This window comes from Microtus pennsylvanicus, chromosome 3, assembly GCF_037038515.1.
Source record: "Microtus pennsylvanicus isolate mMicPen1 chromosome 3, mMicPen1.hap1, whole genome shotgun sequence".
Classification (NCBI taxonomy): domain Eukaryota; kingdom Metazoa; phylum Chordata; class Mammalia; order Rodentia; family Cricetidae; genus Microtus; species Microtus pennsylvanicus.
Window position 1 is genome coordinate 24,274,160 of NC_134581.1, and position 26,344 is coordinate 24,300,503.

The 26,344-nt window shown below is 48.4% G+C and overlaps 1 protein-coding gene across 1 annotated transcript in view; it reads left to right on the plus strand.

The window, feature by feature from the left end:
• The first annotated feature begins 9,435 nt into the window (after positions 1–9,435).
• Esyt3 (extended synaptotagmin 3) overlaps positions 9,436–26,344 on the plus strand; it is a 47,923-nt gene continuing 31,014 nt past the window's right edge. Inside the window, exon 1 of the mRNA XM_075964893.1 lies at positions 9,436–9,948. Coding sequence (XP_075821008.1) covers positions 9,610–9,948 — 339 coding nt within the window. The 5' untranslated portion in view covers positions 9,436–9,609. The remainder of the gene's footprint in view (positions 9,949–26,344) is intronic.

Here is a 26,344-nt window from a genome sequence, read left to right on the forward strand (position 1 = left end):
AACTGACAGATACTTTAAAAGAGTTCAATGTCTGAGATTTCTTTATTACCTTCGTGTGTTTGTGTGTGAACACTGTGTGTATTTGCACTGTGAGGGTCAGATCACGGTTTGTGGTAATCTTCTTCCACTACCACCTGGGTACCAGGGATCAAAGTCAGGTCATCAGGCTTGGCAGCAGGTGCTTTCACCCACGTAGTAATTGGGCCAACCCACGTCCAACATCTTTACCTTTCTTATGAGGGTAATACAAGTCAAAACCATGTTGAGAGTCAATCCCACCCTAGTTAAAATGGCTATCATTAGCAATACTAAACAAAACAAAAGCATTATAGCCAGGCAGTGCTGGTGCATGCCCGTAATCCCAGTATCCAGGAGGCAGGGGCAGGCTGATATCTGTGAGTTCGAGGCCAGCCTGGTCTACAAGAGCTAGTTCCAGGGCAGGCTCCAAAGCTACAGAGAAACCCTGTCTCAAAAAAACAAAACAAAAACATTATAGACAGGCAGTGGTGGTGTATGCCTGTAATCCCAGCATGCATGCAGGAGGTAGAAGCAGGTGAATCTCTGAGTTCAAGGCCAGCCTGGTCTATAGAGTCATGGCTACATGGAGAAACTGTCCTAAAAAAACAAAAATCAACAAAACAACAACAAAGAATACTGTCAGAAATGGAGGCACTGTTGATGGTGATTTTCATTAGTCTGTTAGGAAAATCAATATAAAGATTCCTTAAATTAAAAGTGGAACTACCATGTGACCCAGCTACACACCCACTGGGTATGCTCCCCGAGGAATCAGTCAGCCTACGGTAGAGATAACCATGTTTGTGGCCGCACTGTTTACACCAGCCATGAGGGGTTCGGAATTTAGTTCAGTGGTAGAGCACTTGCTTAGCAAGTATAAGGCCCTGGGTTGGGTCATCTGCACCAAAAGAAAATAAAAGAGACAAAATAACATCAGCCAAGCTAGAGATAGCCTGAGTGTCCATCAGCAGATGAACGAACATTTACAGAACGGAGTATCATTCAGCCCCAAAGAATGAAACTGTATTGTTTGCCAGAAAGTGAATTGGAGGCCATCATGTTAGGGGAAACGAGCCTGAATTGGACAAACGTTTTGTGTGTTCTTTCCTGTGTGGCACAAAGAAAGACAAAAAACGTGCAAGTCGGGGGGGGGGTGATTTTGGAGGAGGATCAAGGAGACATGGGACTAGATGGGCAGAGAACATTATCAAAGTACATTCTGTGCATGCCTTAAAATGTTACAATGCAGATCTTGATTTTGTACAACCAATAAGCAAGTAACTACTTCCAGAAAGCAAGAAGTTCCTTTTTGAAGAAGATAGGTTATTGGAAACTGTTGCCACCCAGCAAGGGCTCCCAGCCTGACTGGCTTCTCTTTCCTTGTCCAGTTAAGGAAGGGAGTCCTGAAGGGGCCTCCCAGGCAGAGGCCACAGAGAGCAGTTCAGACGCGGGAGGGTGCTGAAGACACCCTTGTCTAGTGGCACTCTTTGCCAAGGCACTCCTAAGCAGAAGTCAAGGCATTTGCATATTTCGGGTGGACTGGAGGGGACCCCATAGAAGGTAGGGGTCTTATGAGGGACTCCCCAACCTTGGCACACACACACACACACACACACACACACACACACACACACACACACATAACCAACCCAGCAAGGAGGCAAAGGGAAAGCCTCTTCTGCCTCCTCTGAGAACTGGAGAAGGTGTTTTCTACAGGAAAAAGAGCCTATGCCGGGGAACGAGTAAGCCCAGTTTGTAAGTGCAATGCACCAAATGGCACCCCAGCCCTCCAAACCACACTCCTCATCTCCGCTCTCTCCTTAGGGCCCATGTGGTGGTTAGCTTGAGTGGTTCCCAGGTACCAAGACATTTGCTGTAGTCTTATCTCTGGGGATTTCTGTGAGGGGATTTGGGTTGATGCACTGACTAGAGCAAATGGCCTTTGCTGCTTGGGTGGCACCATCCGATCTACCATGTCCTGGCCGGCACCAGCAGAGGAGGAAGGAGAATTTAATATCCCTTGACTACTGAGCTGCAACATCTGTCTTCTGCCCTTAGACCGAGGATCACATCCTCTGGTCCACAGGATGTTAGAGTCAAACTGCACCACATGCCTGCCTGGCTTGCAGATGGCAGATCATGGAATCTCTGGGCCTCATCATCCATGGGCCAATTTCTGATCGTGAATTCCTATATCTGACTGGCTCTATTTCTCCAGAGAATTATGATGAATGTAGCCTCCCAAACAACCCTTAGGAATCAGGCGAAGCTACCGTCTCCCTATTTCTGAGATGATGGTGGTACAAAAAGACGGGGGAAATTTCAATTGGATGGAAATTAGGAATTTTAATATTAGATTGAGTAGGACTTCACAATTATCTTCATTGATAAAATAAAGCTTTTCTTAGAACAAAAGAGTCTGAAGAACTGAAAGGTGGCTACCATTTCTTCCAGGGTCTGTGCCAAAGGCCTTCCCGCACTGGACACAGCTAAGCATGCTGGTGTCTGCAGCTCTGGGGGGATCTAGGGGGCACAATCATGTATTCTAACAGTTATTCAGGGCTCTGAGGACTGCCCTTCAGCTGTGTAGCAGGCTCGAACTGGCAAAAACACAGAAGGGAGATACTGTGAAATGGAAAGACCTGTCTTCAACACCTGTGTGTGAGAGAACCCCAGATGGAGATTCTCTGTTGGTCACAAGGGTGCTGGTCACTAGGGCTGCTGGCAGAGGTCACGCTTGCTCCTAGCCACAGGGAGACCCTCAATAGTTATTTTAGCCCCTACAGAGTAGAACTGAAGATACTAGAACACATTTATATTAGCTGGGCATTAGCTGTAAAAAGGAAGGCCAGGGGTTGGAGAGATGGCTCAGCGGTTAAGAGCAAAACTGACTGCTCTTCCAGAGGACCTGGGTTCAATTCCCAGCACCCACATGGTAGCTTATACCTGTCTGTAACTCCAGGATTCAACACCCTCACACAGACATACATGCAGGCAAAACACCAAATGCCCATAAAATAAAAATAAATTTAAAAGGGAGATTTTTTTTTTTAAAAAAGGAAGGCCAGAACATAATAATAAAACAGGAAGTTGAGTTGAGTGTAGTTGGGCATGCTGGAGTCCCAGCTACTCAGGAAAAGGTGTCTCAAATCCAGGAGTTTGAGGCCAGCCTGGACTATATTGGTCAAACTGCATCACACAACACAAAACACGGTATCAAGGAATTCTTGACACACAGTACTGTAACGAACGAACTCTAAGCAAAACGAGCCGGTCACAGAGAGAGAAAGCACCCAGTGGCTCCTTTTAGCACACCACACCTAGCCCAGTGAAAGTCCCAAACACAGAAAGCTGTTGACACCAGGATCTGGGCAATGAGGTGGATGAGGTTTATTTCTGTAATGGGTATAATTTTTTATATTTATTTTTATGGGTATAATCTTTTAGGCTTAGAAGATGATAAGCATTGTGGAGATTGGGTGTACTGATTCCTATACCCCAGCACGAGTGCCCCGTACACCAGGTAAAGTTGTAAAGACTGAGGATCACACGCGGACCTATGTTTGATCTCATTGTCCCCTTCTCCTCTACCACCCCCACACCCCACCCGGAAGCATAAGCTAATTGTGGTGGTGCATTCCTGTGATCCAGCGGCAGAAGGTAGCTGTCCTGTGATCCAGAGGTAGAAGGTAGCCGCCAGAGGTAGAAGCTGAGGTCAGGAACTCAAGGTCATCTTCAGCTATGAGGAGAGTTCAAGGCCAGATGGAGCTGCAGGAGACTACCCCAAAGAGAACGTGTGAAAATGACTGAATGAGTAAAGATTGCATTTTATGCATTTCAACCCAATTTAAAAATTGTAAAAAAAAAATTGTACACAAATGCAGCTCTATTTTAAAAATCAAACAATTTAGACAAAAGTAAGTTTCCGCTGCCAACTTCCTCAGCTGTGCCGTGTGCCCAGCGTGCCCAGCGTGCCCAGCGTGCTTTACGTACAGCAGGGCTTACTCGGCAGCACAGCCACCCAGTGACTCAAGCTTTAGAATCATCCCCATGTAACCACGAGGAAGTGGAACAGCCAAGAATCATGGATCTTTTCCATAGGCCCAGAGTCTGGAACTGCCTGAGTTTTGATTTAACCCTCCAAGTACAGAGACCCCTCGTCTCCAGCCGGCTCCAGAGCCAAGCTGACACCCTGGCACTGAGACACGAAAATGTGTCATTAGCAGATGTTGTCCTTGAGGAAGCCTGGTTCGTGTGCCTGTGAGGACGCCACAAAGGAATAGAGCCACGTGGGATGCGAAACTGATGACAGGCACGCGACAGGGGATTGTCACCTTCATGTTCCAGAGGAGAGACGATTTGACAGGGTACTGAGGGTTTTCAAAGGATGGAATTGTATGATGTACGTGTTTACTTGTTTTTGGTATTTAGTTCTCGACTCAAATGCCGGCTCTGAGTGGAGCCATTTCCAAGTCTCTGTGGCCTAAGCAGACCTCTCCCCTCTTCTTCTCTGCCTCACACCGCAGGCTTCACCGTCCTTTTCCTTAGCCACATTTACTGCGTGTCATCTATCAGAGACGGCCTCTTCTCTATCCTGCTCATCCGTAATCTCCCATGCCTGGACCAGTCCCTGGCAGCTGGTAAGTGGCTGTGCCCCTTTCAGAGGACCATTGCTGCAAAGCCACACAATTTAGGTGCCTCAAATATTGTTGTAAGACCTTGGTAGCCTGAAACCGGGGTCTCCTCCTTTACTTTTATGCTGCCAGCATCCACTCCTTGGCTTGCAGCGGCTCCTCAGTCCCAACTTTAGTCTTCATGTGGCTTCCCTTTCCTTATTTCCTCTGTGTCTCTGTGCACAAAGTTCCTTCATGCGTGTGCATGTGTATGTGTTTAGTGTGTGGTGTGTAATTATGTGTGTGTGTGTGTGTGCCTGTGAAGAGGTCAAATTCAGTTGTTTTCCTTGACCACTTCCCACCTTATTTATTTTGAGACAGGGTCTCTCTCTATAACCCTGTTGGTCTGGAACTCACTATATAAACCAGGCTGGCGCTGAACTCACAGACATCGGCCTGATTCTGCCTCTGGAGTTCCGGGATTAAAGGCCTGTGCTGCCATTCCTTGCCCTTTTTCCCCCTTTAAAGACAGGTTCTGTTGTTCTTTTGCCGAACTACAGTTCCCAGCGTTCTCCTGGATACGGACATTTCCCAGAAGCCTTTGCATTCCCCGTTAAAAGCGAAGGTCTTTACGAGTTCGCCCCTTCCTCTTCCGCTTTTCCTAGTGTATCACACACCTTCACCTGCCTGTTGCCCCTCCCCCCCATTAAAGTGCACCCACGTGGGACCGCCGCGTGTCTGAGTCTTTTCCTCGCGTAACCGCCTTCGCCTTTTACCTTGTAGCCAGGAATTAATTAATTAACAACAGGTTCTCTCAATGAACCAGAAACTATTGATTTTCGCTAGGCTATCTGTGCTTCTGGGACCTACTTGACTCTGCTTACCCCAACAGTAGGGCTGTAGACAGTGGGGCTGCTTGTGCCCAGTTATTTACTTAAATGCTGAGAATCTGAACTCATGTCTACAGAGTAGGCACTTTATTGACTAAGTCTTGTTCCCATTCCCAAATCTCCCCTTATTAAAAGAGTACTGGTCATTGGATTTTACTTAAATGCTGAGAATCTGAACTCATGTCTACAGAGTAGGCACTTTATTGACTGAGTCTTGTTCCCATTCCCAAATCTCCCCTTTTTTAAAAGAGTGCTGGTCATTGGATTTAGAGTTTATTGTATTCTGGCCTGATTCTAACTTGATTTCACGTGTAACGGGTATTTCCACGTAGCAGCAATTCTCCCTAACAAGGGTTAGGACCTTTAGCTTTTAGGAGGCTACATCTCAACTCTAACAGTTGCCAATTACCATTTAAGCTGCTGTTCTCTAAGAGCTGGTGTACAGCGTGATGCTCTCTCAAATGAGAGCAGGCACAAGCTCTGGAAGGCATGGTTCTCCCTGGAGCGAGCTGTGATCAATCCCCAGAGTCCTTCGTGGGAGCCTGGAACTGTGGGACATTGTAACTGCATCCAGGAAGGAATGGCAGCCATGATCTCAGCACAAGCTTGATCTCGGGGGAGGGGAGATAAGATTTTAGATGCAATATTCTCAATAGTCTCATACAGTTAACTTATGAAAGCCATTTATTATAAACAGGGTTTAGTAGAAAAAAAATCCACTATCATTCTCACCGCTCTAATGTACTGTATGGAAGACTCAGGAGACGGCCATTCTGGGGAGATGAACCTGAAAGCTTTGGTGTAGAACTGTGTCCAGGAACGGAAAGGACAATGCAGCTGGGGCAGTGTGTCCCCAAGGATGTCCACAGGTCTCATGTTGAATGTCTGTCTTGGTGAGCGCCCATTCCACACACAACCAACCCCTACTTCTCAGCAGCAACCCCCCCCACCCCCCGTGTGACACCTTCCACATTCTCTGTAAACACACTAAGCCAGGTGGAACAGGGGGCTGGGCCTGGTGAATGGGAAAAATGAAGGCAATGATGAACGGCAGGGCATCCTTTCCCCAAGGAGTTTGGCAGTCTACCCAGGGCTGGGCTCCGACTCTGGACCTGTGCCCGCAGTGCTGGACACTGGGAAGGCGCAGTGTTCTACAAGGTGAGGAGCTGGACACTGGGGGAAGGCACAGTGGTCTCCAAGGATGAGGAGCCAAGTGCCGGCAGGTAATTTCCTGACCTAGGGATCCTGTGCACTCCTTCTGCCTCGAATTCTTGGAGACAGCTTTGTATCCTTAATACATATCCTCATGTCTTCAGCTTCTGTTGACCTGGGCCAAGCAAAAGAGAAATGCCGTGAGGGATGGGTGCTGCAGTAAATAGTTGGGGAAACACTGGGTTAAACTGTGTCTTCATCTGTAAGACTTTTGGAAACTTTAGTAAGCTTTGAATGCAGTTGGACCTTCAAAGGCACTAGGAGTAAAAGCATTTTTGTTGATTTCCAGGGTAGCCTGAGGCCAAGAAGGCCAAGAAGGCCAAGAAGGGGAGAGGAGGATCCAGGTATGCTGACCTCCAGGGACATACCCATTTTTGTAAAGCATTATTGCAACAAATACCTTTATGAGGTTTATTTATAATTTTAAATTTTGTGTATGTGTGTGTGTCTGTGTGTGGGGGGGGTGTGTGCACGTGAACGCAGGTGCCTATGAGGTCATCCCTTGGGGCTGGAGTCACTTGAACTTGGTGAGCCTGTTGTGGGTGCTGGGAACTCAACTAGGGTCTTCTGCATGAGCTGTAAGTGCTCTTAAGCAAGGAGTCATCTCTCCGACCCCCTGCAGCAAGTAATTTTATCAGATGGAGGAGGAAGAGAAGAGAGGTGGGGAGAGTCAAGAAAGAGAATGCAGTCATCTCTTGATTGTTCAAAAGGGACTGAGCCTTTCACCAGCTGTGGAAAGAGAATGAAATTACTCAAATCAAGCCTGTACTGGTGTCAGCTCTGGTTGGCCATCTGGTCACTGCCGTGATCTCTTGAATGGGCACCTATGATAGGTGCCATCCACGAGGTGAGTCACTGTCTGCACTTAGGGATCCTGCTCCTCTTGGTCTGATAGTTCAGACATGGCTATGTGCAAGCCGTGGGCAGCACTGATTCCCAAGCAGCTCAGGGCTTGTTTCCCTTTCTTTCTCCATTCCCGGGTCACCTGCCTTCTTTGGGCGCACCACGAGAGGCAGCAAATGACTTGTAAGTGAAGATGGCCTGGCTTCTGGAAGCTCTGATCCAGACTGAGTGACTCCCTTTGAGAGAGGGTTCTGAAAGTGGTGCGGAGGATGGGTACAGAAGGGTTCCTAAATTCAGCTTGGCTGAGCTGGAGGCTGAGTACAGGTTTCACAGACAGCTTAAGAGAGAGAGAGCAGCCGGTCAACAAGACAAAACAACAGCCTACAGAATGGGAAAAGATCTTCACAGAGGTCGGATCTCCAAAATATACAAAGAACTCAAGAAATTGGACACCAAAAGATCACATAATCCAATAAAAAAAATGGAGTACACACCTAAACAGAGAACTCTCAACAGAGGAATCTAAAATGGCTGAAAGACACTCAAGGAAATGTTCAACATCCTTAGTCATCAGAGAAATGCAAATCAAAACAACTCTGAGATTCCATCTTACACCTGTAAGAATGGCCAAGATCAAAATCACTGATGACAACTTATGCTGGAGAGGTTGTGGGGTAAAGAGAACACTTCTGCACTGCTGGTGAGAATGCAAGCTGATACAACCCCTTTGGATGTCAGTGTGGCAATTTCTCAGAAAAATAGGAAACAACCTCCCTCAAGACCCAGCAATACCACTTTTGGGTATACATCCAAAAGATGCTCAGTCATGCCACAAGGACATGTGCTCAACCATGTCCACAGCAGCTTTGTTTGTCATAGCCAGAACCTGGAAACAACCTAAATGCCCCTCGACCAAAGAATGGATAAGGAAAATGTGGTACATTTACACAATGGAGTACTACACAGCAGAAAAAAAAATAATGACTGCTTGAATTTTGCAGGAAAATGAATGGAGCTAGGAAACATTATTTTGAGTGAGGTAACCCAGACACAGAAAGACAATTATCACGTGTACTCACTCATAGGTGATTTTTAAACATAAAACAAAGAAAGCCAGCCTACAAACCACAATCACAGAGAACTTAGACAACAATGAGGACACTAAGAGAGACTTACATAGATCTAATCTACATGGGAAGTGGAAAGTATAAAAAGACAAGATCTCCTGAGTAAATTGGGAGCATGGGGACCTTGGGGGAGGATTGAAGGTGGGGGGAGAGCAGGGAGGGGAGCAGAGAAAAATGTAGCACTCAATAAATATCAATAAAAAATTTATATATAAAAAGCAAGTACATATAGAGACCTAAAAAGGGGGGTGTGGGGGAGAGAGAGAGAGAGAGAGAGAGAGAGAGAGAGAGAGAAAGAGAGAAAGAGAGAGAGAGAGAGAGAGAGAGAGAGAGAGAGAGAGAGAGAGAGAGAGAGAGCGAGCAGCATAGCAGACTCTAAAGACCAGCTGGAGATCCTAGATTCTGAGTTAGGTCCACCCTGGTGATGACCTGGTTTGTGAAGAGCCTGGAATACTCAGCCAAAAGTCCAGGCAATACTGTGTTTAAGGAACAGGTTTTAGGTGATGTTTATCCATGGGGAGCCAGTTAGGCCCATTCGTAAGGCAGCGCTTGGCCCATCCCAAATGGCAGCTGCACCCCTACTGATAACATCTGTGGCAAACTTTGAGATCCCAGGGTGCCCTTTAGGCCACATCAGACTGACCACGCCCCCTTTCACCTGGGCCCGCCCCTGGTGGCGGAGACTTCCGGATTTCCCTGGTTGCCCAGCTCCACCCAGTCGGCTTTAATCCCAGACTCCCGCAGTCCAGGGGTGGGGAGAACCTGAGCTCCTGGCGCGGAGAAGCTGGTAGAGCAGGAGCGGAGCGCAGCGGAGACCTGCTTTGAGGACAGATGTGCCCAAGCATAGGGGTGCTCCAACCTGAGCTGGGGTGAAGCTTCAGGAGAAGGCAAGAGGGCGACAGAGAGATGCAGGCGGAGGAGCCGTGCGCCCCGAGCGCACCCCGCAGCCCCGACGACCCGCAGAGAAGTCAGCGCGCACGGAACCCGGAGCTGCGCCTGTCGGGTCAGCTGCTTCCGGAGCTTTACGGCTTCGTGGCACGCGTGCTCTTCTACCTGGCACCCGTCTACCTGGCAGGCTACCTGGGGCTCAGCGTCACCTGGCTGCTGCTTGGCGCCTTCCTCTGGATGTGGTGGCGCCGGAACCGCCGCGGGAAGCTGGGGCGCCTGGAGGCCGCCTTCGAATTCCTAGAGCACGAGCGCGAGTTCATCAGCCGCGAGCTGCGGGGCCAGCACCTGCCGGCCTGGGTGAGCCGGGTCGGGTGGAGGGTTGTGGGCTTCGGAGGGGGAGATAGGGCGCACAGCTGGGGCTTCATGTGAGGACTTGGTGGTCTCAGAGAAGAGTCGGGGGCGGGTGAGTCGGGGGCCCACCCAGGAGTGAAAAACAGGGCGTCCAGGACTCCGCAAAGTTACTGGGAAACAGAAGGCGCTTCTTCCACTCGCTTGTTGATTTAAAGATCTCGCGCAGGGCGTGGCACATAGATGGACACACACGGCAGCGATAGGAGCAGCAGGTTCTGGTTGCCTTCAGCCGAGGACAGGCAGGAGTGCCCGCCCGGGCTAGAGGTGTCTGGCCCGGACGCTGCTCTGGACCACTGGCCTCTTCCTCCCTATGCCCTGGGGATGCGGAGGCCTTATGCACACTAGCAGTCCAGGGATAAACCCGCCTCCTGGTGGCGGCCGGCCTGGCTGTGGTTTCACAAATGTATCTAGTCCTGAGAACCACCTGCTCACTTAAAAACAAGTTCCGTGCCTGCAGCTTCACTCCTCGGGTGGGGCCCGTGGATCCTTAGGATTGGAAGCCCAAAGGAGTCCATTTCCAAGGGTTGTTACATGACAGATCTGCCCCCTTTAGTGCTAAATCTAAGCGCCTCCACCTGCCTGGGATGGTAGTAACCTCTACAGCGGGGTTTGAGAAGAATGGCTTGCTGCCCCTCGTTTGGAAATTAAGTCTTGCTGTTTGTAGTTTGTTAAAGTCAGCGCGGCAAAGTACCACAGATGTGGTGGCTTAAACAACAGCAATTTAGGGTCTCATAGTCTGTAGGTGACGAGTTCAAGATGAAGCCCTATCTGCAGGGTCCATTTCTTCTGTGGCCACTCCCTTCTCCTCTGCCTATGGGTGGCTTCTGCCTTCACTTGCTCCTCCCTCCAAGTACCTGTGTCCAAGTGTTTTTTTTTTCATACAAGGACAGCAATCATGGCATTCAGATACATTCTTAATGACCTTATTTTAATCTAATTAGGTCTGTCAAGACTTTCTCTAAATGCAGTCGCATTCTGAGGTCCTGGTGGATAGAACATGTGAGTTTTGGGAGAGGAGGTTCAGTTTATCCCCTAGCCCTAATATGTGGCTTAGCACCAAAGCTTTGTACAGATGAGTAAGTGTCTTTGGGGCGAGGGGCCCAAATGCTTACTGATAAGGGTACACACAGAAACCTCAGTGAGTGTGTTCCTAGAGTAGAAGCCACGGGAACAGGTCTGATGCAGTTGGCCATGTGGAACATACAGAGGAAGATGAGGGTGTCTTATAGATGCCCTTCTCAGGTAGGAGATTGGGACATGATAGAAAACAGTCATGGAGGTCCTGGGCATGTCAAAAGTAGGAGCCTGCATAGAGTCCAGTGAGGGGATCAGAGGCCTCACATCGTATTGCCCCCAGACCACAGCCTCCTGCCTTCTAGATGGTCTTAGGAAAGGTCCCACCTCAGCCTGGGTTCTCCAGACTCATAGCTGGTGTGACTGGCTGACTTTGGGTGCCAGATTCTAGGTAAACTTCAGGATTAAGGCGGTGATGTTAGGCTGGGCTCTGCAGGCCTAGAGAGGCTTGCGAACACAGCCCAGAGGAATAGACCGGGCGCTCTGAGGGGGGGTGTGTATGCTTGGCCTGTCTAACATGTGTGGTCATGAGGCATGAGGGAGACAGGGTCAGCTTCTGAAGGCTGTAGGCCTGGAAGGAGCGAGACTTTGAGAGACACTGCAGCAGGAAGGAGGGAATAGGTAGGGGTAGAGAACCCACCTGGGAAAATTATTTGAACCTGGCCGCAGTGAGCACAGCATGGGGAGATAAACATGCTGGGGAGGGTTGATTGCTGCCTGTGGCCTCTAGAGTGAGGGAGGAGCCTAGGGGTCCCGGAGTTTTCTGACTTAGCTGGGCGATCACCACCATGCCTGGGGGTCCTGGAAACAAGTCTAGAGAGTGTTCTTTCCCATGAACACGGGAAGGGTGCACAGCTTGATACAAATTCGCCCTTTGACCAGCCTCATGGAGGACGAGGTGGGAAAACTGGGGCTCGTGTGGTTGACTGTTCTGCTCACTTCCTCTTTTTCGGCCTCAGAATAGGAACATGTACTACTCACAAACCCAAGGAGCGAGGGAGCCCTGTCTGCAGTGAGGGGGGTGACATGCAAACTAGCAGAAGGCCCATCACACGGTTGACTTAGCCCCCAAAGCGCTGTCTCCATGTGTTGGTTGTAATGAGTTAAATATTTGAAAACCCCAAGTTTAGAGCCAGGCACACGTGTAGGAGTCTAAGTACTCCAGAAATAGGGACGAGAGGATCAGGACTTTAAGGCGAACTTTAACTACACAGCAAGTTCTAGGCCAGCCTAGGAAACATGAGGCCCTGTCTCAACAAAACTACCCAAATAGAGTACTTGTTCAGAGCCAATCACGATTGGCTTTATGACCATCAGTTTTCTGAGCCTCTGAGGACCTTTGCCCAACGTTAAACTAATGAACAAGTGTCCCAGGAGAAAATGTGTCTTTTGGGAACTGATTGACTGCAGAGAGTAGAGCAAGGGGGGGAGGGGTGCACAGAGGATCTCAGGGAAACCTCATTCTGCCAAGCTGGGCCTGCTCTGTGGTTCTGGGGCTCCCAGCTTCAGCGCCATAGTGAGTATTGGCCCCCTGGCCTCCAGACCTGGGCCTTCTCGCTCGGTCCTCAAGACTCTCCATGGGGTCAGCATCCAGTCACCATAGCATAGGAGTGAGCCTTCCCCCGTCTCACCATTTCCAGGGCATTCACCGAGCCATTCATGGGCCTTATTTATCAGGTATTTATTTTGGCTCTGCTTTGGTAGAGAGTGAAGTCTGGTGAACGCCTCCCCTGGCTCCTGGTCTGCTGGGGTGTGTGAGGGATGAGAGCTGGTTGCTAGGCAAATAGCCTGAGGCGGGGTAGAGAGTGGAAAGAACTGTGGGAAACATTGGCAGTTTGTCTGTCTGTGGCTCTGGGTCTGGCCCAGCTTGTTACTGCCAGCTGATAGCAATTGACTGGCAGTCTTGCTGGGGCCAGTTAACCCTTGGGGAACTGCTGGCAAGTTGGTGCTGAAGAGGGAGAGGGTGGAGACTTGGAGGTCTCCAAGCATTCAGCAGGGTATACCTGTCTCAGGGCTTCTGAGAATTATGAACCTGTGGGAGATGCTCATTTGGAGATTGCCTTTTAGCCATGAACCAGTTCCACGTCGGCTTGTCTCTGCCTTCACACACCCCCACTAGGACCAATTCCCTAATCTTTCTCCCTTACCCTCTATGTAGCAGGGGACGCCAGGGTGAGAGCCAGGGAAGATGACCCTCCCACTCAAAGTGATGGATGTGTGGAGGCACCAGCAGAATCCCTGGATTGTTCCTCATCAGCATCCCTGCTGGGCATCCAGACAGAGAACTAGGGCCAGAATGCTGCCTTATTTGGGGCTGACCGTTCTTACTGTGGGTGGAGTAGCGCCCTCCCTCCTGTGCCCTCCCTCCCCCCAGGGCCCTCCTCTCCTTGTCTGTCCTCGCTGATACTTCTCTTAAGGAGAGGAGGTCAATGCAGTGAGTCTGGGCACTCTCAAATGAGCCCGCCAAGCTTGATGCTGCAGCCAGTGCCACAGAAGCAGTCGAGGGCCATGTGAAACCGGCAGCGGGGAGGGGTTGCCCACAGCCCTAAGAAATCATACAAGTCATTTGAAGTTGAACCTGTCTTCAGGAAAGAAGAGGAAGTAGGGCTCAGTCATGTCTTTCTGTGTCTGTTCCATGAATTGGTGATGCTTCATGGACTTAGCATGTCCTCGGCCAGGATTGGGCAATAAGCGGGACAGAGTGTGGGCGTCCTTTTCCTCCCAGCCCGGCACAGGGATTTTAGGCATCTGTGTGTTCATCCTCTACTCAGTCAGCAGGCATTCACAGAGGGCTCGCAATGTGTGAGCCACAGATGTAGGTGTCCTAGGTCTCTGCCCTCGAGGAACCAGGGAGCAGAGCGGGGACATAGGCCCATGGGAGCAATCTATTCTGAGACATATCAGAAGTCCAAGGTGCTGAGGAATTTCGGGGAGGGATCTAGAGCAGGTGGGGAATGGCCCAGGAAACCTGCCTGGAAGATGCGCTATGGAGTAGAGTTGAGGCCTGTGGTGAGGGTGGAAAACTCTGGGCCCAAAGCATCCCACAGGTTTGGTCACTTAAGATGCAGATTCTAAGACAATAGTCAGCAAATTCAAATTCACCTGAGATTGCTCGTGGCTTCATTTACAAGTCCTGATTCATGGTTGAACAGGAGGGTCTGGGATAACTTCTCCTGCACGCAGGTGCCCAAAGACCTAAGTGACCAGAGGAGGCCACGTGGTAGATGCAGCTTCGTGCCGTGGATGGGAACAGTGCCTGCCCTCCTGTGTTGCAGGCCCCTCCTCATTGGACAAGGAATGGAAGCTGATTGCTGGCTTCCTTCGGCTCCCCTAGAAGCATCTCAGAAGCAAGCAGAGGTGGCATTTCTGTGGGGATGTCCCTGGGGACTTAGGGAAGGATGAGCTTCCGCATGAAGAATTGTGAGGGTCACAATGTGAGGACGGCAATTCAGTTGTATTGGTGAACAGGGTTTGGGGACCCTCGCCTGCCTTCCTGTGATAGTTTTTATCACTGTGACAAACAGCTTAGAGAAACAACCTTTGCAGGAAGGTTTTATTTTGGCTTGTTAACTCAATGGTTTCTGGCCAAAGTTGGCTGAGTCCATGAAATTCAGGCTAAAGGTTAGGCAGTGTGCCTCAGCATGGGGAGCATGTGGCAGAGGCTACTCACACTGGGAGGAAGGGGTGGGGCAATACACACCCTCCAGAGCATGCCTCCAGTGATCTGCTTCCTCCATCCAGGCCCCGCCTCCTAAGCTTCCATCATCTCTTGGCGATGCCATCCAGCTATGAATCTACCAGGGATTAATCCATCCGTGAAGTCAGAGCCCTTATGATCCAGTCCCTTCCTCCAAGCCCGGCCCCTGAACACTGCTATTCTGAGACTAAAGCCTTCAGCACATGGGCCTAGTCAGGGACCCTCTATATCCAAACCACAGTGTTTCCGCCTCCTCCACGCACACACAGTTCCTCCTCCCAGCTGAACCCAGGGATTTCTAATCTCTGGGGATCTAGAACTTCAGTACAGGCTGCCCACAGATACCAGAAGCAGAAGACTTCCTTTCTCCTCCTCCTCCCATCCTCAGTAAATACTGAGGCAGGATTAAAGACCCGCCACTTGTTATCAGGACAAAGCACCATTTTTGACACACCCTGTACTCCAACTGAGAATATGAGATTTGGTCTTTTAGTCTCACAGGGACCCAGGGCCCAGGTCTCACGCACTCTGTCTCTGTACTGAGACAGGCCCACTCCTGCCCCAAGAAGCCTCTGTGTCATGTGTCCTTGAAACCAGGAACTTCTCTGGACCACCTCAGAATCCCATAATCCCCTACCCGTCCCTTTGCACAAGTTTATTTTTAATTAAAAAAAAATTCCCCTTTTTTTCAAAATTTTAATTTTCAGATTTTAAGGTTAGAACACATTTAGAATACAGTGTGGCATCTTCGTTATGTATGTCGTTTTGCTGTGTTCTCTTCATTGCCCTCCCCTCTGCCCTCCTTGCTGCCCTTGCTCCCTCTCACTGGTCCCTTCCTTCCCCTGCCCCCCCTGCTCCCATGTTGTGTTTGTCACCCCCTCTTTCCTCCGCTCTGTTAAGATTTCTTCCTCCCCTCTCATGATCCCCTTTCTGGTTTTATGACTCCATATGCCAATACATGTACACACACCCCATGTGTAATCTTCAACCTGAATTACACATGTGAAAGAAACTGTGGTATTTGTCCGAGTCTGGCTTATTTCACTTAACGTAATGATTCCCATATTTTCCTGTAAATGTCTTGATTTTTATCTTTCTTTATGGCTGCGTATGTACCACACTTTCTTTATCCCTTCTTCTGGCTAATTCCATTTCCCGGCTGTTGTAAACAGTGCAGCAGTAAACAGAGATGTGTAAGCGTTCCTGTGGTCTGTAGACCCGAGAGAGGGACACGTGATAGTTTTATTTTTATTTTTTCCTTAGAAACCTCCCCACCGATTCACATAGTAGCCACACGAGTTGACCCTCCCACAGGCAGTTCCTCTTTCCCCACACCCTCACGTGCCAGCCTTTGTCACTTGTCTCCTGTCAGTCACTCTGAGTAACGTCAAGTGGAATCTGGAAGTGGTTTGAATTTGTCTTTCCCAGTGGCTAAGGACGTTGAACACTTCGTCAAGTTTTCACTCACTATCTGTGTTTCTTTTGTGTTTGCTTTCTAATGCTTTAATACTGGCTTTAAACTACTTCAAGATCTGGCTTTCTTAGCTGTGATGTATGTGGAAGGCACAAAAGACAGACTTAGAAAACACCCAGGTCCTCCACCCAGAGATTCATAGTTCTACCCAAGCACACTAACATGCGTGGATGGTATGTGGAAGTTAAGCAAAACAAACTTGTACTTCTCCTTACTTTGAAATATTCTTTTAAAATATTTACTTTTATTTGTTGTGCAGGAGTGTTTGCTCGCATGTATGTATGGGCATCGTGTACAGACTCAGCAAAACTTATGAACATTTTAAATATATATTTTATCTGTTATTTTGAGAATTTTATACATATGTATAATATATTTTTATCGTATCTAATGCCCACTTTATCTTAACTCCTCCAAGACCAAATCCACCAACATGTACCCCTCCCAATTTGATGTTTCTTTTTAATTTGAGGATTTTATATATCAGCATATTGTATTTGCATCTTTGCCACGCCCTTCTCTTCCCCCTCCAGTTCCTCCCATGCCTTTCCCCAAACCACACCTCCTTTGAATTCATATCCTTTTTGCCTATTTGCATTGTTACACACGCACATTCACTTGCACACACGCACGCACACACACGCATGTACACACACCCTACCGAGTCTAATTAGTGTTGCTCTAATTTGCATGTATTTAAGGCTGACCCCTTAGGATCGGGGCTTCATTCTTGAGGGAGGAAAAAAAAAGAAGAAAGAAAAGAAAAAAAGAGAAAAGAAAAGGAAAAGCAAAAACTGGTTCTCTGTCCCTTTGCAGCCATGACTACCTCTAGCTCTCTCCTAGGGCTGGGGCCTTTTCTTGTATCCATGTTGGGTCTTTACAGGTCTTGTACAGGCAGCCATATTGCTAAGAGGCATGGGAACAACATCCCTGTCCTGTTCAGAAGCAACTGTCATGAACAGTCCTTGTCCTTTGGCTCTTAGAATCCTTGTGCCCCCCTTTTACAATGTTCCCCGAGCCTTAGGTGTGGAGCTGTGTTATAGACGTGCCGTTTGGGACTCGGTCCATTTTGACTGGCTATGGAGTGCTCTTGTCTCTGCCTGCTGCACAGAGAAGGGGCTTTGATGAGAGGTGAGAGCCACGAAGTCCAGTTGGTGCTGCATGTATGTGCATGGTTGTCGGTCTGTCCGCTAGAGCGCTGGTTCTCAACCCTCCTAACGCTGAGACCCTTAGAACAGTTCCTTATGGTATGCTTGCCCCATCATAAAAAAGTTTCCTCACTACTTCATAACTGTATTGTTGTTACTGTTATGAATCCTAATGTAAATACCTGTGTTTTCTGATGGTCTTAAGTGACCCCTGTGAAAGGGTCTTCAACGCCTCCCAAAGGGATCACGGCCCACAGGTTGAGAACTACTGCACCAGCGCATGCTTCTGAAGACCCCTCTGCCTACTCCGTCAGCTTTCAGCTACCACTAGCTCCTCAGCTAGGGGTGGGATTTGTGACCCCTTCCCCATCCATGCTGGAGTTGTGGCCAGCTTGATCTTGTGCGAGTCTTATTCAGGCCACCATAGGGGGTACGTGTTCATAAGTTCCGGAGTCCTGTCACGTCCAAAGACACTTGTTTATGCAGCAGCCCTCCCCAGTTGCTGACTTTTGCCCTTCTCCTGTGATGTCCTTGAGCCCTGGGAATAAGAGGGTGTGATGTGGTTGTCCCGTCCAAGGTGAGCGCACCACCAACACTTACTCCCCGTACTTAGCCCAGTTGTGGGTCTAACTCCTCCCCACTTCAGGAAGTTTCTATGCTGAGGGTTGAGAATTTTCTAACCTACGGTGTTAAGATAAATATGTAGGAGGCAGTTTGATACTGTGTCCATTTAAAGCTTACGTACATTTTAAAGAGACTTGTCCACTTCATTGTTGCCTCATCAGCCTCAATGACTATTATTTTTGGGACCCTTATTAGTCTAATGAGCAAGAAGATAGTAGTTTTTAACCTGTAGTATTATCAGACTGGTCTAGATTATTGATGTTTCTAGCCTGTCACTGAGGTCTCCTGGGAAACCCGCTCTGGGGCTGGGCAGATGGCTCAAAGGTGAAATGCTTGCGTTGCAAGCATGAGAGCCTGAATTCAGGGCTTCAGCACTCACATAAAAACCGAGTGTGGCAGCATACACATCTGTCATCCCGGAGCTGGGGTTGGAGCAGGTAGACCCCTGGCGCTTACTGGGTTGTCAAATGGTGAACCCCAGATTAAGTGAGAGGCCTTATCTCAAAAAGTAAAGTGGGGGCTGGAGAGATGGCTCAGTGGTTAAGAGTGCTTACGGCTCTTGCAGAGGACCCTGGTTTGATGCCCAGCACCCACTTGGCAGCTCACAACCATCTGCAACTCTAGTTCCAGGGGATTCAATGCCTCCTCTGACCTTCATGGGTGCCTGCACGCACACTATGTACATCTATGCATTCAGGCCCATACGTGTGCACATATACTGAAAAGATGGGGAAGACACGCAATGCTAACCTCTGTTCCCCACACATATGCACACACACCTTCATACACGTCCGCACACACCTGCTCATACAACATGCACACATCACATATGAGACAGCTTGCTTTGTGGACAGCTCTGAGCCCTTATCCTTAGCAGGCTGCTGGGCAGCTGGTCATTGTTAGCCACTGTGGGAATTCCAGCTGATCAATCTCTCTGTTTTTGGGCCCAGCTGGTTTAGACCAGTTGGCTAGCTGGGTATGTTATTAAGAGCCTGTGGATTACAGGATAGCACCAGACAGGTTGGCAGAGCAATTATTTCTCTGAAAGCATGTTTAGCAGGGTAATTTAAAGCAGAAAGGGGCAATTTAAAAGTAGCTGTCAGCCAGGTGTGTCGCACACCTGGAATCTCAGGACTCGAAAGGGTGAGGCAGGACAGCCTGGACTACTTAGTGAAATTCGTCTCAAAACAGAAAGTAAACATAGGAGTAGTTTTCATGGCTGAATATTTGCCTCCTGGCAAAAAGGGGGAGAGGGTGCTGTGTGTCCTCATGACAAAAATTAGTGAAATAGAAGATGGTATTCCTAGGAAGGCCACTGGGTCAGCCCCTGTGCTGTGGTCTCCAGGCCCAGCAGGGGCAGCAGCCAGCAGCCAGCCTTCACGGGACATGTCTGTACAGTACCCAAAATGTGTGGGTCTCACCTGGGGGATTAGTTTGAGTCTTGCGTTTGTGTGTGTGGGTGCATGCGCGCGCGTGTGTATGTGTGTGTGTGTGTTTTAGAGCAAGGAAGACCCATGAGGCTTTTTTTTTTAAGTAAGGGTATGCATTTTTGTATATATGAGTCTGGATGTGTCTGTGGGTCTTTCTTTCCCACCATTGTGTGTGTGTGTGTGTGTGTGTGTGTGTGTGTGTGTGTGTAGACAGGAAAACCCTTTAAGTGATGCCTCCTCTGGCGTCCTGTCTCCTCTGGAGAGGGTGCAATGGCCCAAAGCCCCATAACAACACACCTTAAACCCAGACTCTTCGGTGTGTCTGGTAGGATTTAACTGTACAGCCCTCTGGGCTCTGTTTTCCTCACTGCTTTGGAACCGTTATTCCTAAAGGTTTTAGTAGGTAGATTTCAGACATCTCCACCTAAAATGGACACAGTGTCTTAGGTGGACTCGGTCTGCTTGGGGATTTGACTTGAACCACAGCTTGCTTTAGTTTCTCTTCTTAAGCTCTCGTTACTTCTATTCCCTGATTATTTATTGGTTAAAATAGCAGCTTATGGTCAGGCGTGTGCTGCCAAGCTTAACAATATGAACCTAATTCCTAGGACCCATAAGGTAGAAGGAGAGAACTGACTCCTCCGTTATCCGCTGACCTCTGCATGCATCCCAGGAATGGCCATGGTGGTTGGACCATGTGACAGGCCTGTTTTTAGGGACACATTCTTGCCTGTGGTGCATCACCTGGGATAGTACCCAAGTTTCTCTGGAAATGAAGCAGGATAGCAACCTGGCCCGCTTAGAAGTAGGCTCACTTCCGTATCCCAGGATTGTGTATGAGTGGAGCCTCAGCCCTGTGAGAAACCTCTGGCTGAAGATCACGGTCGGAACCTGCCCCTCTGAGCTCCTGGCCACACTGTCCGCTGCAGAGGCAGTTCTTTCTGGTGGGATATCCCACCTTTCATGTGGAGGAGCAGTCCCAGAGCCAAGCAGAATCACAGCATTAATATCCCATGGTTTACCTTGCAGCTCTTCCTGGAAGAGCCCTTGTAAATTAACTAAGGCCCAGAGGACGCGCACTTGGTGACAACAGTGTCACCAGCAGAGCTGAGATCCAGGCAGTGACTCTGGCGCCATGGCCAGAGGCAGCGGAGGAGCTACCTCCTCCTGGGGTCTGAGTAGACTCTGCCACAACCCCGATCAGGAGAGCCCACCCTCTCGTTCTTTCCCACCTTCACGTGGGCAGGGGACCCTTGGTAGCTCAAGTGCTGCGGTGGTCTGCCTTTCGGATTCAGAGAGCCCTCAGCTTAAGGAGCTGCCCAGGAAATTTCCTGTTTCGATTTTATAGAAATGTCTGACGATACTTCCAGAATGATCCAAGAGAATCAGGGAGCATTGGAACAGAAGCTTGGTGGCTTTAAGACTGTCTCGTGTTGAGCAAGCATCTTCCTTTGCTGCTCCCTTTCTTCCTTGGTAAGGAAAGACAAAATGGAGGCTCTAATTGGTTCCCTTTACCAGGCCTCCTCTGTGGCACTTCCATTGGGCAGGGTTTTCTATGGCCCTTGGAGGCTCTGGGCCGGCCTAGTGGTGACTGTGTGTGTCTGGGACACAGATCTCTCAGCCAACTGGCAGAGCCAGGCAAGCACCCAGCAGCTTAATCTCCTCTGACAGAGCCGTGTGCTATGGCCTCTCTCCAACCTCTAGGCCTTTGTCAGTGAGTACTGTTGCTCAAAATGGAGGCACCAGGAAATCCAGCTGGATTCTGGGTTGGATAGATGGGGACACACAGTTCAGGAACCTTGTATGGACCTGAGATCCAGAGGTTCAGGGGGCTTTCATAACTTCTGGTAACAGTTGCCACTTCTGAGGTTCTTCTGGGTCATAAAGGGGCCTGAGCACCTTGTATGCATTGTCCTGTTTCATCTACCTAGGAATTCTGAAAAAGGGCAGCATTGAGCCCATTCTGCAGATGGGAAAATAGGGGCATAGTGAAGAAGAATTTTAGTTTTTATTGTTATGAATGTTACATGACTATAAAAGAAAAGACGATGCTTATTATCATTTCTCTACGGTTTTAGGACTCTGTCCCATGGTGAGCTATCTTCCTTTGCTGCTCTCTCTGTTCCTCAGTAAGAAAAGAGGCTTTGATTGTGGCCTTTGCCAGGCCTCTCTGTGTGATTTTTCCATTGGGAAAAGATCTATGTGCACGCACACGCATGCACGCACACACACGCACGCACGCACACGCACACGCACGCTCAGAGTCAGGTAAGAATGAAAACTAAAGTACCAAGAGACCTTCTCTTCAGACCATATCCTGGTGCTTCAGCAAGCTCAGAGGAGGTGGAAACGAAACCCTTGCTGTGCAAAGGCCCTGGGGTGAGGGACGTTTTCCTGTCGGTTCTGCTGCCCCAAAGCACGTCAAGAGAGCGCTCAAAGGCTCTTGAGCTTCCACTGTGGCGCCCTGCTCTCTGTTTCCATGGCGACCTAAGCACTTGGGCTGCTAGTGCTCCACTTCCTGGCTAGCCTGCCTCCATCAGCTCTTCAGGCGCAGCCATGGCATCAGCTGCGGAGGAAAGTCAGCTTTCCAATGACTGGTTCCAAAGCTTGTCCCTCTCAGCAACCCAGACCTCCTGCACATTCTGGGTTAGAGCTAGGTCCTGTCTTTAGTCTGAAGGCTTCCTGGTAGGGAAGAGCAGTAGCAAAGAAATGGAACCCATCTAGACATCTGGCCTATCGACAGATGGGTAAGGAAAAGTGGCATTCATGCACAAGGAATGGGATTTTACTCAGGTCTTGGGGAAAATGGAATTATTAGAATTTCAGGAAAATGGATGGGACTGGAAGGTATTAAATGAAATGGTCTAATCTCAGGAAGACAAAAATCACATGATGTCTCATGAATGGATCCTGACGATCAATGTTTGTGTTCATGCAAATGAAGGTTTGTGGGAGGGGGCGTAGACTGTGGAGCCATGAGTGACCACGAGTGGGGAGCAAGGGGGCACGGAAGGCACATGTGACGTGAAAGCGGGAAGGCGGCTCCCAGGTTTGTGGGAGGGGGGTGTAGACTGTGGAGCCATGAGTGACCACGAGTGGGGAGCAAGGGGGCAGGAAGGCACATGTGATGTGAAAGTGGGAAGGCGGCTCCCAGGGGGAGGTAGGACGTGGAAGAGACGGAGAGAAGCAACAAAGACAATTTAAAAATACCACCGGAAACCCGATTGTTCTTAAAGACTTTTTAAAGTTACATTTCTGTTTTATTGACTTATTTTTGCACTCCCCGTGTGAACGTGTGTGGCGGTCAGAGATAGCTTGGGGGAGTTGCTTCTCAGCTTCTGCCGTGAGTTTCAGGGTTTGAATTCAGATCATCAGGCTTAGTGGCAGGTGCCTTTACCCACTGAGCCATCCTGCCAGCCCCAAGCTTAATTCTTCATAAGCTAATAAAAGAAAAACTTAATGAATGGAAGGTTGAGGGCTGGAGAGAGAGTTCCACGATCACGAGACGTTACTGTTTATGCAGAAGCCCTGCATCCATGTTGGGTGGCCCACGACTGCCTCTAACCCAACTCTGCTGGCCTCCTCAGACACTGCATTCGGGTATACATGTTCTGCATGCAGACATGCATGCACACAATTCAAAAGCTTTTTAAAAAATGTCAAAGATCATATATAAAAAAACATACAACTGAGCAACTTGGCAACAAAAGCAGACTGGAGTAGCAATTGTCATATTAGACACAGAGGAGTTTGATGCAAGTCTGACGGCGAGGAACGATGACGCATGCTCGTAAAGGGTGATAATTAGCTGTCATCTTGCCCACATTGATTTCACAATACGAAGCTGAAATCGAAGTTGGCAGCTGACATGAGGAAGGAGATGGGCCAGCAGTGGAACCTGGAAATCCTGGTCTACTCCTCCGTGACAGCAGCCGATCAAGCAAAAAGTAAACACAAGCAAAAATATATTAGCAAGACATCCTTCATTGGAGTCACCCATGAAACGGTCACAGAAATTAATCATGTTCCAGCTCACAGAGGAATTACCAAAAGGTTCCATCTTTGTTCATACAAAGAAATAATAGAAACAGTAATAGGAAGTTATAGAGATCCCAAATCTATACATTTATTTTTCATTAGCTTTTTTTATATTACATATGATATATGTGTGTGTGTGTGTGTATGTGTGTGTGTGTGTGTGTGTGTGTGTGTGTGTACCCAGAGAAGTCAAAAAGAGGGCATTAGATCCCCTGGAACTAGAAGGTGGAGAGAGATTGAGGAAGACACCAGATCACCAGATGTTAACCTCTGGCTTCTGCATGCATGTGCACACATATGCCGTCTTTCTCTCTCTTGTTCCCTTCCTCTCTCTTACACACACTCACACACACACACACACACACACACACAGAGAGAGAGAGAGAGAAAGAGAGAGAGAGAAATGAATGTAAGGCCCAAGTAAAACATAGTATCAAGTAAAATTTATCCCAAGAATTAGATAGCTTTTTTCTTTAAAATTTTAAAAACTGAATTATTTCTCCTTAATAATTATAATTTTTGAGATTATAATATAATTACATCATTTGTCCTGTTTCTTTCATCCTCCCACTCGGAACCTTCCCATGCACCTCTCCTGTCTTGCTTTCTTTCTAATTCATAGCTTCTTTTTCTTTAATTGTTGTTGTTGTTGTGTGTATGTGCGCATAGACACACACGTATATATTCATAAACACATAAATACAACCTGTATAATGTTCCTTGTATGTGTATGTTTTCAGGAATGATCAGTTGATTGGATAACCAATGGGTGTGCTCTTCGCTAGGGAAGACTGTTTCCTCAGCTCCCAGCATTCCTTAGTTGCTGTAGTTCTTTGTATAAGGTTGAGACATCGTGGGCTTTGTCTAGTTTAGCATGTCTGGGTTGTCTTTGTTCAGCTTGTGTTTAGGTAGTCACGTTGGTAAGACCGCATGGGTGTAGCTTTTGACATTCCTAGGAGAGACAATCCCATAGCAAACTCCCTGGTCCTCTGGGTCCTACGGTCTCTCCCCCTCCCTCTTCTGCAGCGACCCCGGGCTTAGGTGGAGGAGTTGTTTTACAGATAGTTGTATCTATTGGCAGTGGGCTCCATAGCTCCACATTTTTATTTTATGTTTTGATTTTTCGAGACAGGGTTTCCCTGTGTAGTCCTGTTGTCCTGGAACTTGCTCCTAGACCAGACTGACCTCGAACTCACAGAGACCCTTTGCCTTTGCCTCTCAAGTGCAGGGATTAAAGGCGTGCGCCACCAATGCCCGGCCTCATAACTCTGCATTTTGACTACTGGCGGTTTCCTGTAATCGTCTCCATCTGTTGTTGCAAAGAGAAGTTTCCTTGACGAAGGATGGGCTGCATGTATCTGTGGGTCTCAGGACAGATGTTTAGAATGTAGTTAGGGATTGTAGTGGTTAAATTGCAGTGCAGGGTTTTCTCTAAGATCATGGCTTCACAGCTCCAGTAGTTGGCTAGATTTCTGGCACCAGGCATGGTTTCCTACTTGTTGGGTGAGAGCTGGCTCTGTTCTAAAAGCACTGTCACTTAGGCTGACTCCATTCACGGAATAGACTGGAAGGCCATGATTATCTCAGTGGACTTAAGAAGGTGTTGGATACCCTAAATGCCCTTGTGGAATGAAAGCCCATAGATTAGAGAGCTTCCTCCACCCTGAGAGGTGCTGACCTAAGACCCACAGTAAAATGTGTTTTACAGGAAAGTCCCTAGAAGCTTCCCCTGAAGGCCAAATCCCAACCAGAGACGCTCCATTTCTCCATTGCCGCTTATCAATCACATGCCCTGGCTGATTAGAGAAAGCACAGGAAATATGCAAAGACAAGGACAGCAAGCAAGAGAGATAAAGAATGTTACTGGAGCCGATAATATATGTATATAACCTAGGAGAAAGCCCGATGTGATGTGTGTGGTGTGTGTCTGTATGCTGGGCGGGGACGGGAGCGTCAGCAATTAAAAGCCAGCCTTAGTCATGTAGAAAGTTTGGGGCTTCATGGGGCCCTGTAAAGAAAGAGAGGAAATAGGGGAGAGAGGGAGGAGGGTCAGAAGGAAGGAGAGAGAGGGAGGAGGGAAGAAAGGAAGACAGACCAACAGATAACCTAGGAGTATCAAGGAACAATTAGAGCAATCTGAAATTCTCAGCAGAGTTTTGTGCCAAACCCACAAAGTTCTCTGACAAAAGTGTATAGAATTCTTATAGACCAAGTTTTATGATCCTAAATAGAACATGGTGAACAGTGGTGTAAACTCTAGTGGCGTACTGTCAGGGTCCCTATGGGCTGTCTCCTGCAGTGGTTTGATCCAGAACACCCCAGAGCCCTGAATACATCCCAGAGCCATGTGCATCCATGGGGATGCAGTTGGAAGGTGGTGAAGCTGTAAGGGGTGGAGTTTAGTGGAAGGAAGTTGGGACATTCCTGGTGTCCTCAGATGGGATACTGGGACTCCGAGAGCTGAACATCTCGTGTGTTTTCATCACAGTGATCAGAGCCGGCTAACACATCACCATTATCTACAGAAGTTTCGAAAAGAAAAGCAAAAAGGGACAATCACTGGGAAAATCACCCAGGTCATTTTGAAAAGACATCATAACTGAAAGTGTGAACAGGAAAACAAACTAATGGGCTTGAAGCTTGACTAGAAACACACTCTATGCACAGTCCAGAGTGCATAGAAAGGGTGTGTGTGTGTGTGTGTGTGTGTGTGTGTGTGTGTGTGTGTGTGTGTGTGTGTGTGTGTGCGTTAGGGGTTTTGCTGTATGGTCGTGGAAGATTGCCTTAGGGGAAGTAGGACGAAGAAGCATAAAATGATATCCTTATCCTATTAAAAAAAAATTCCAGGGAGAGTATA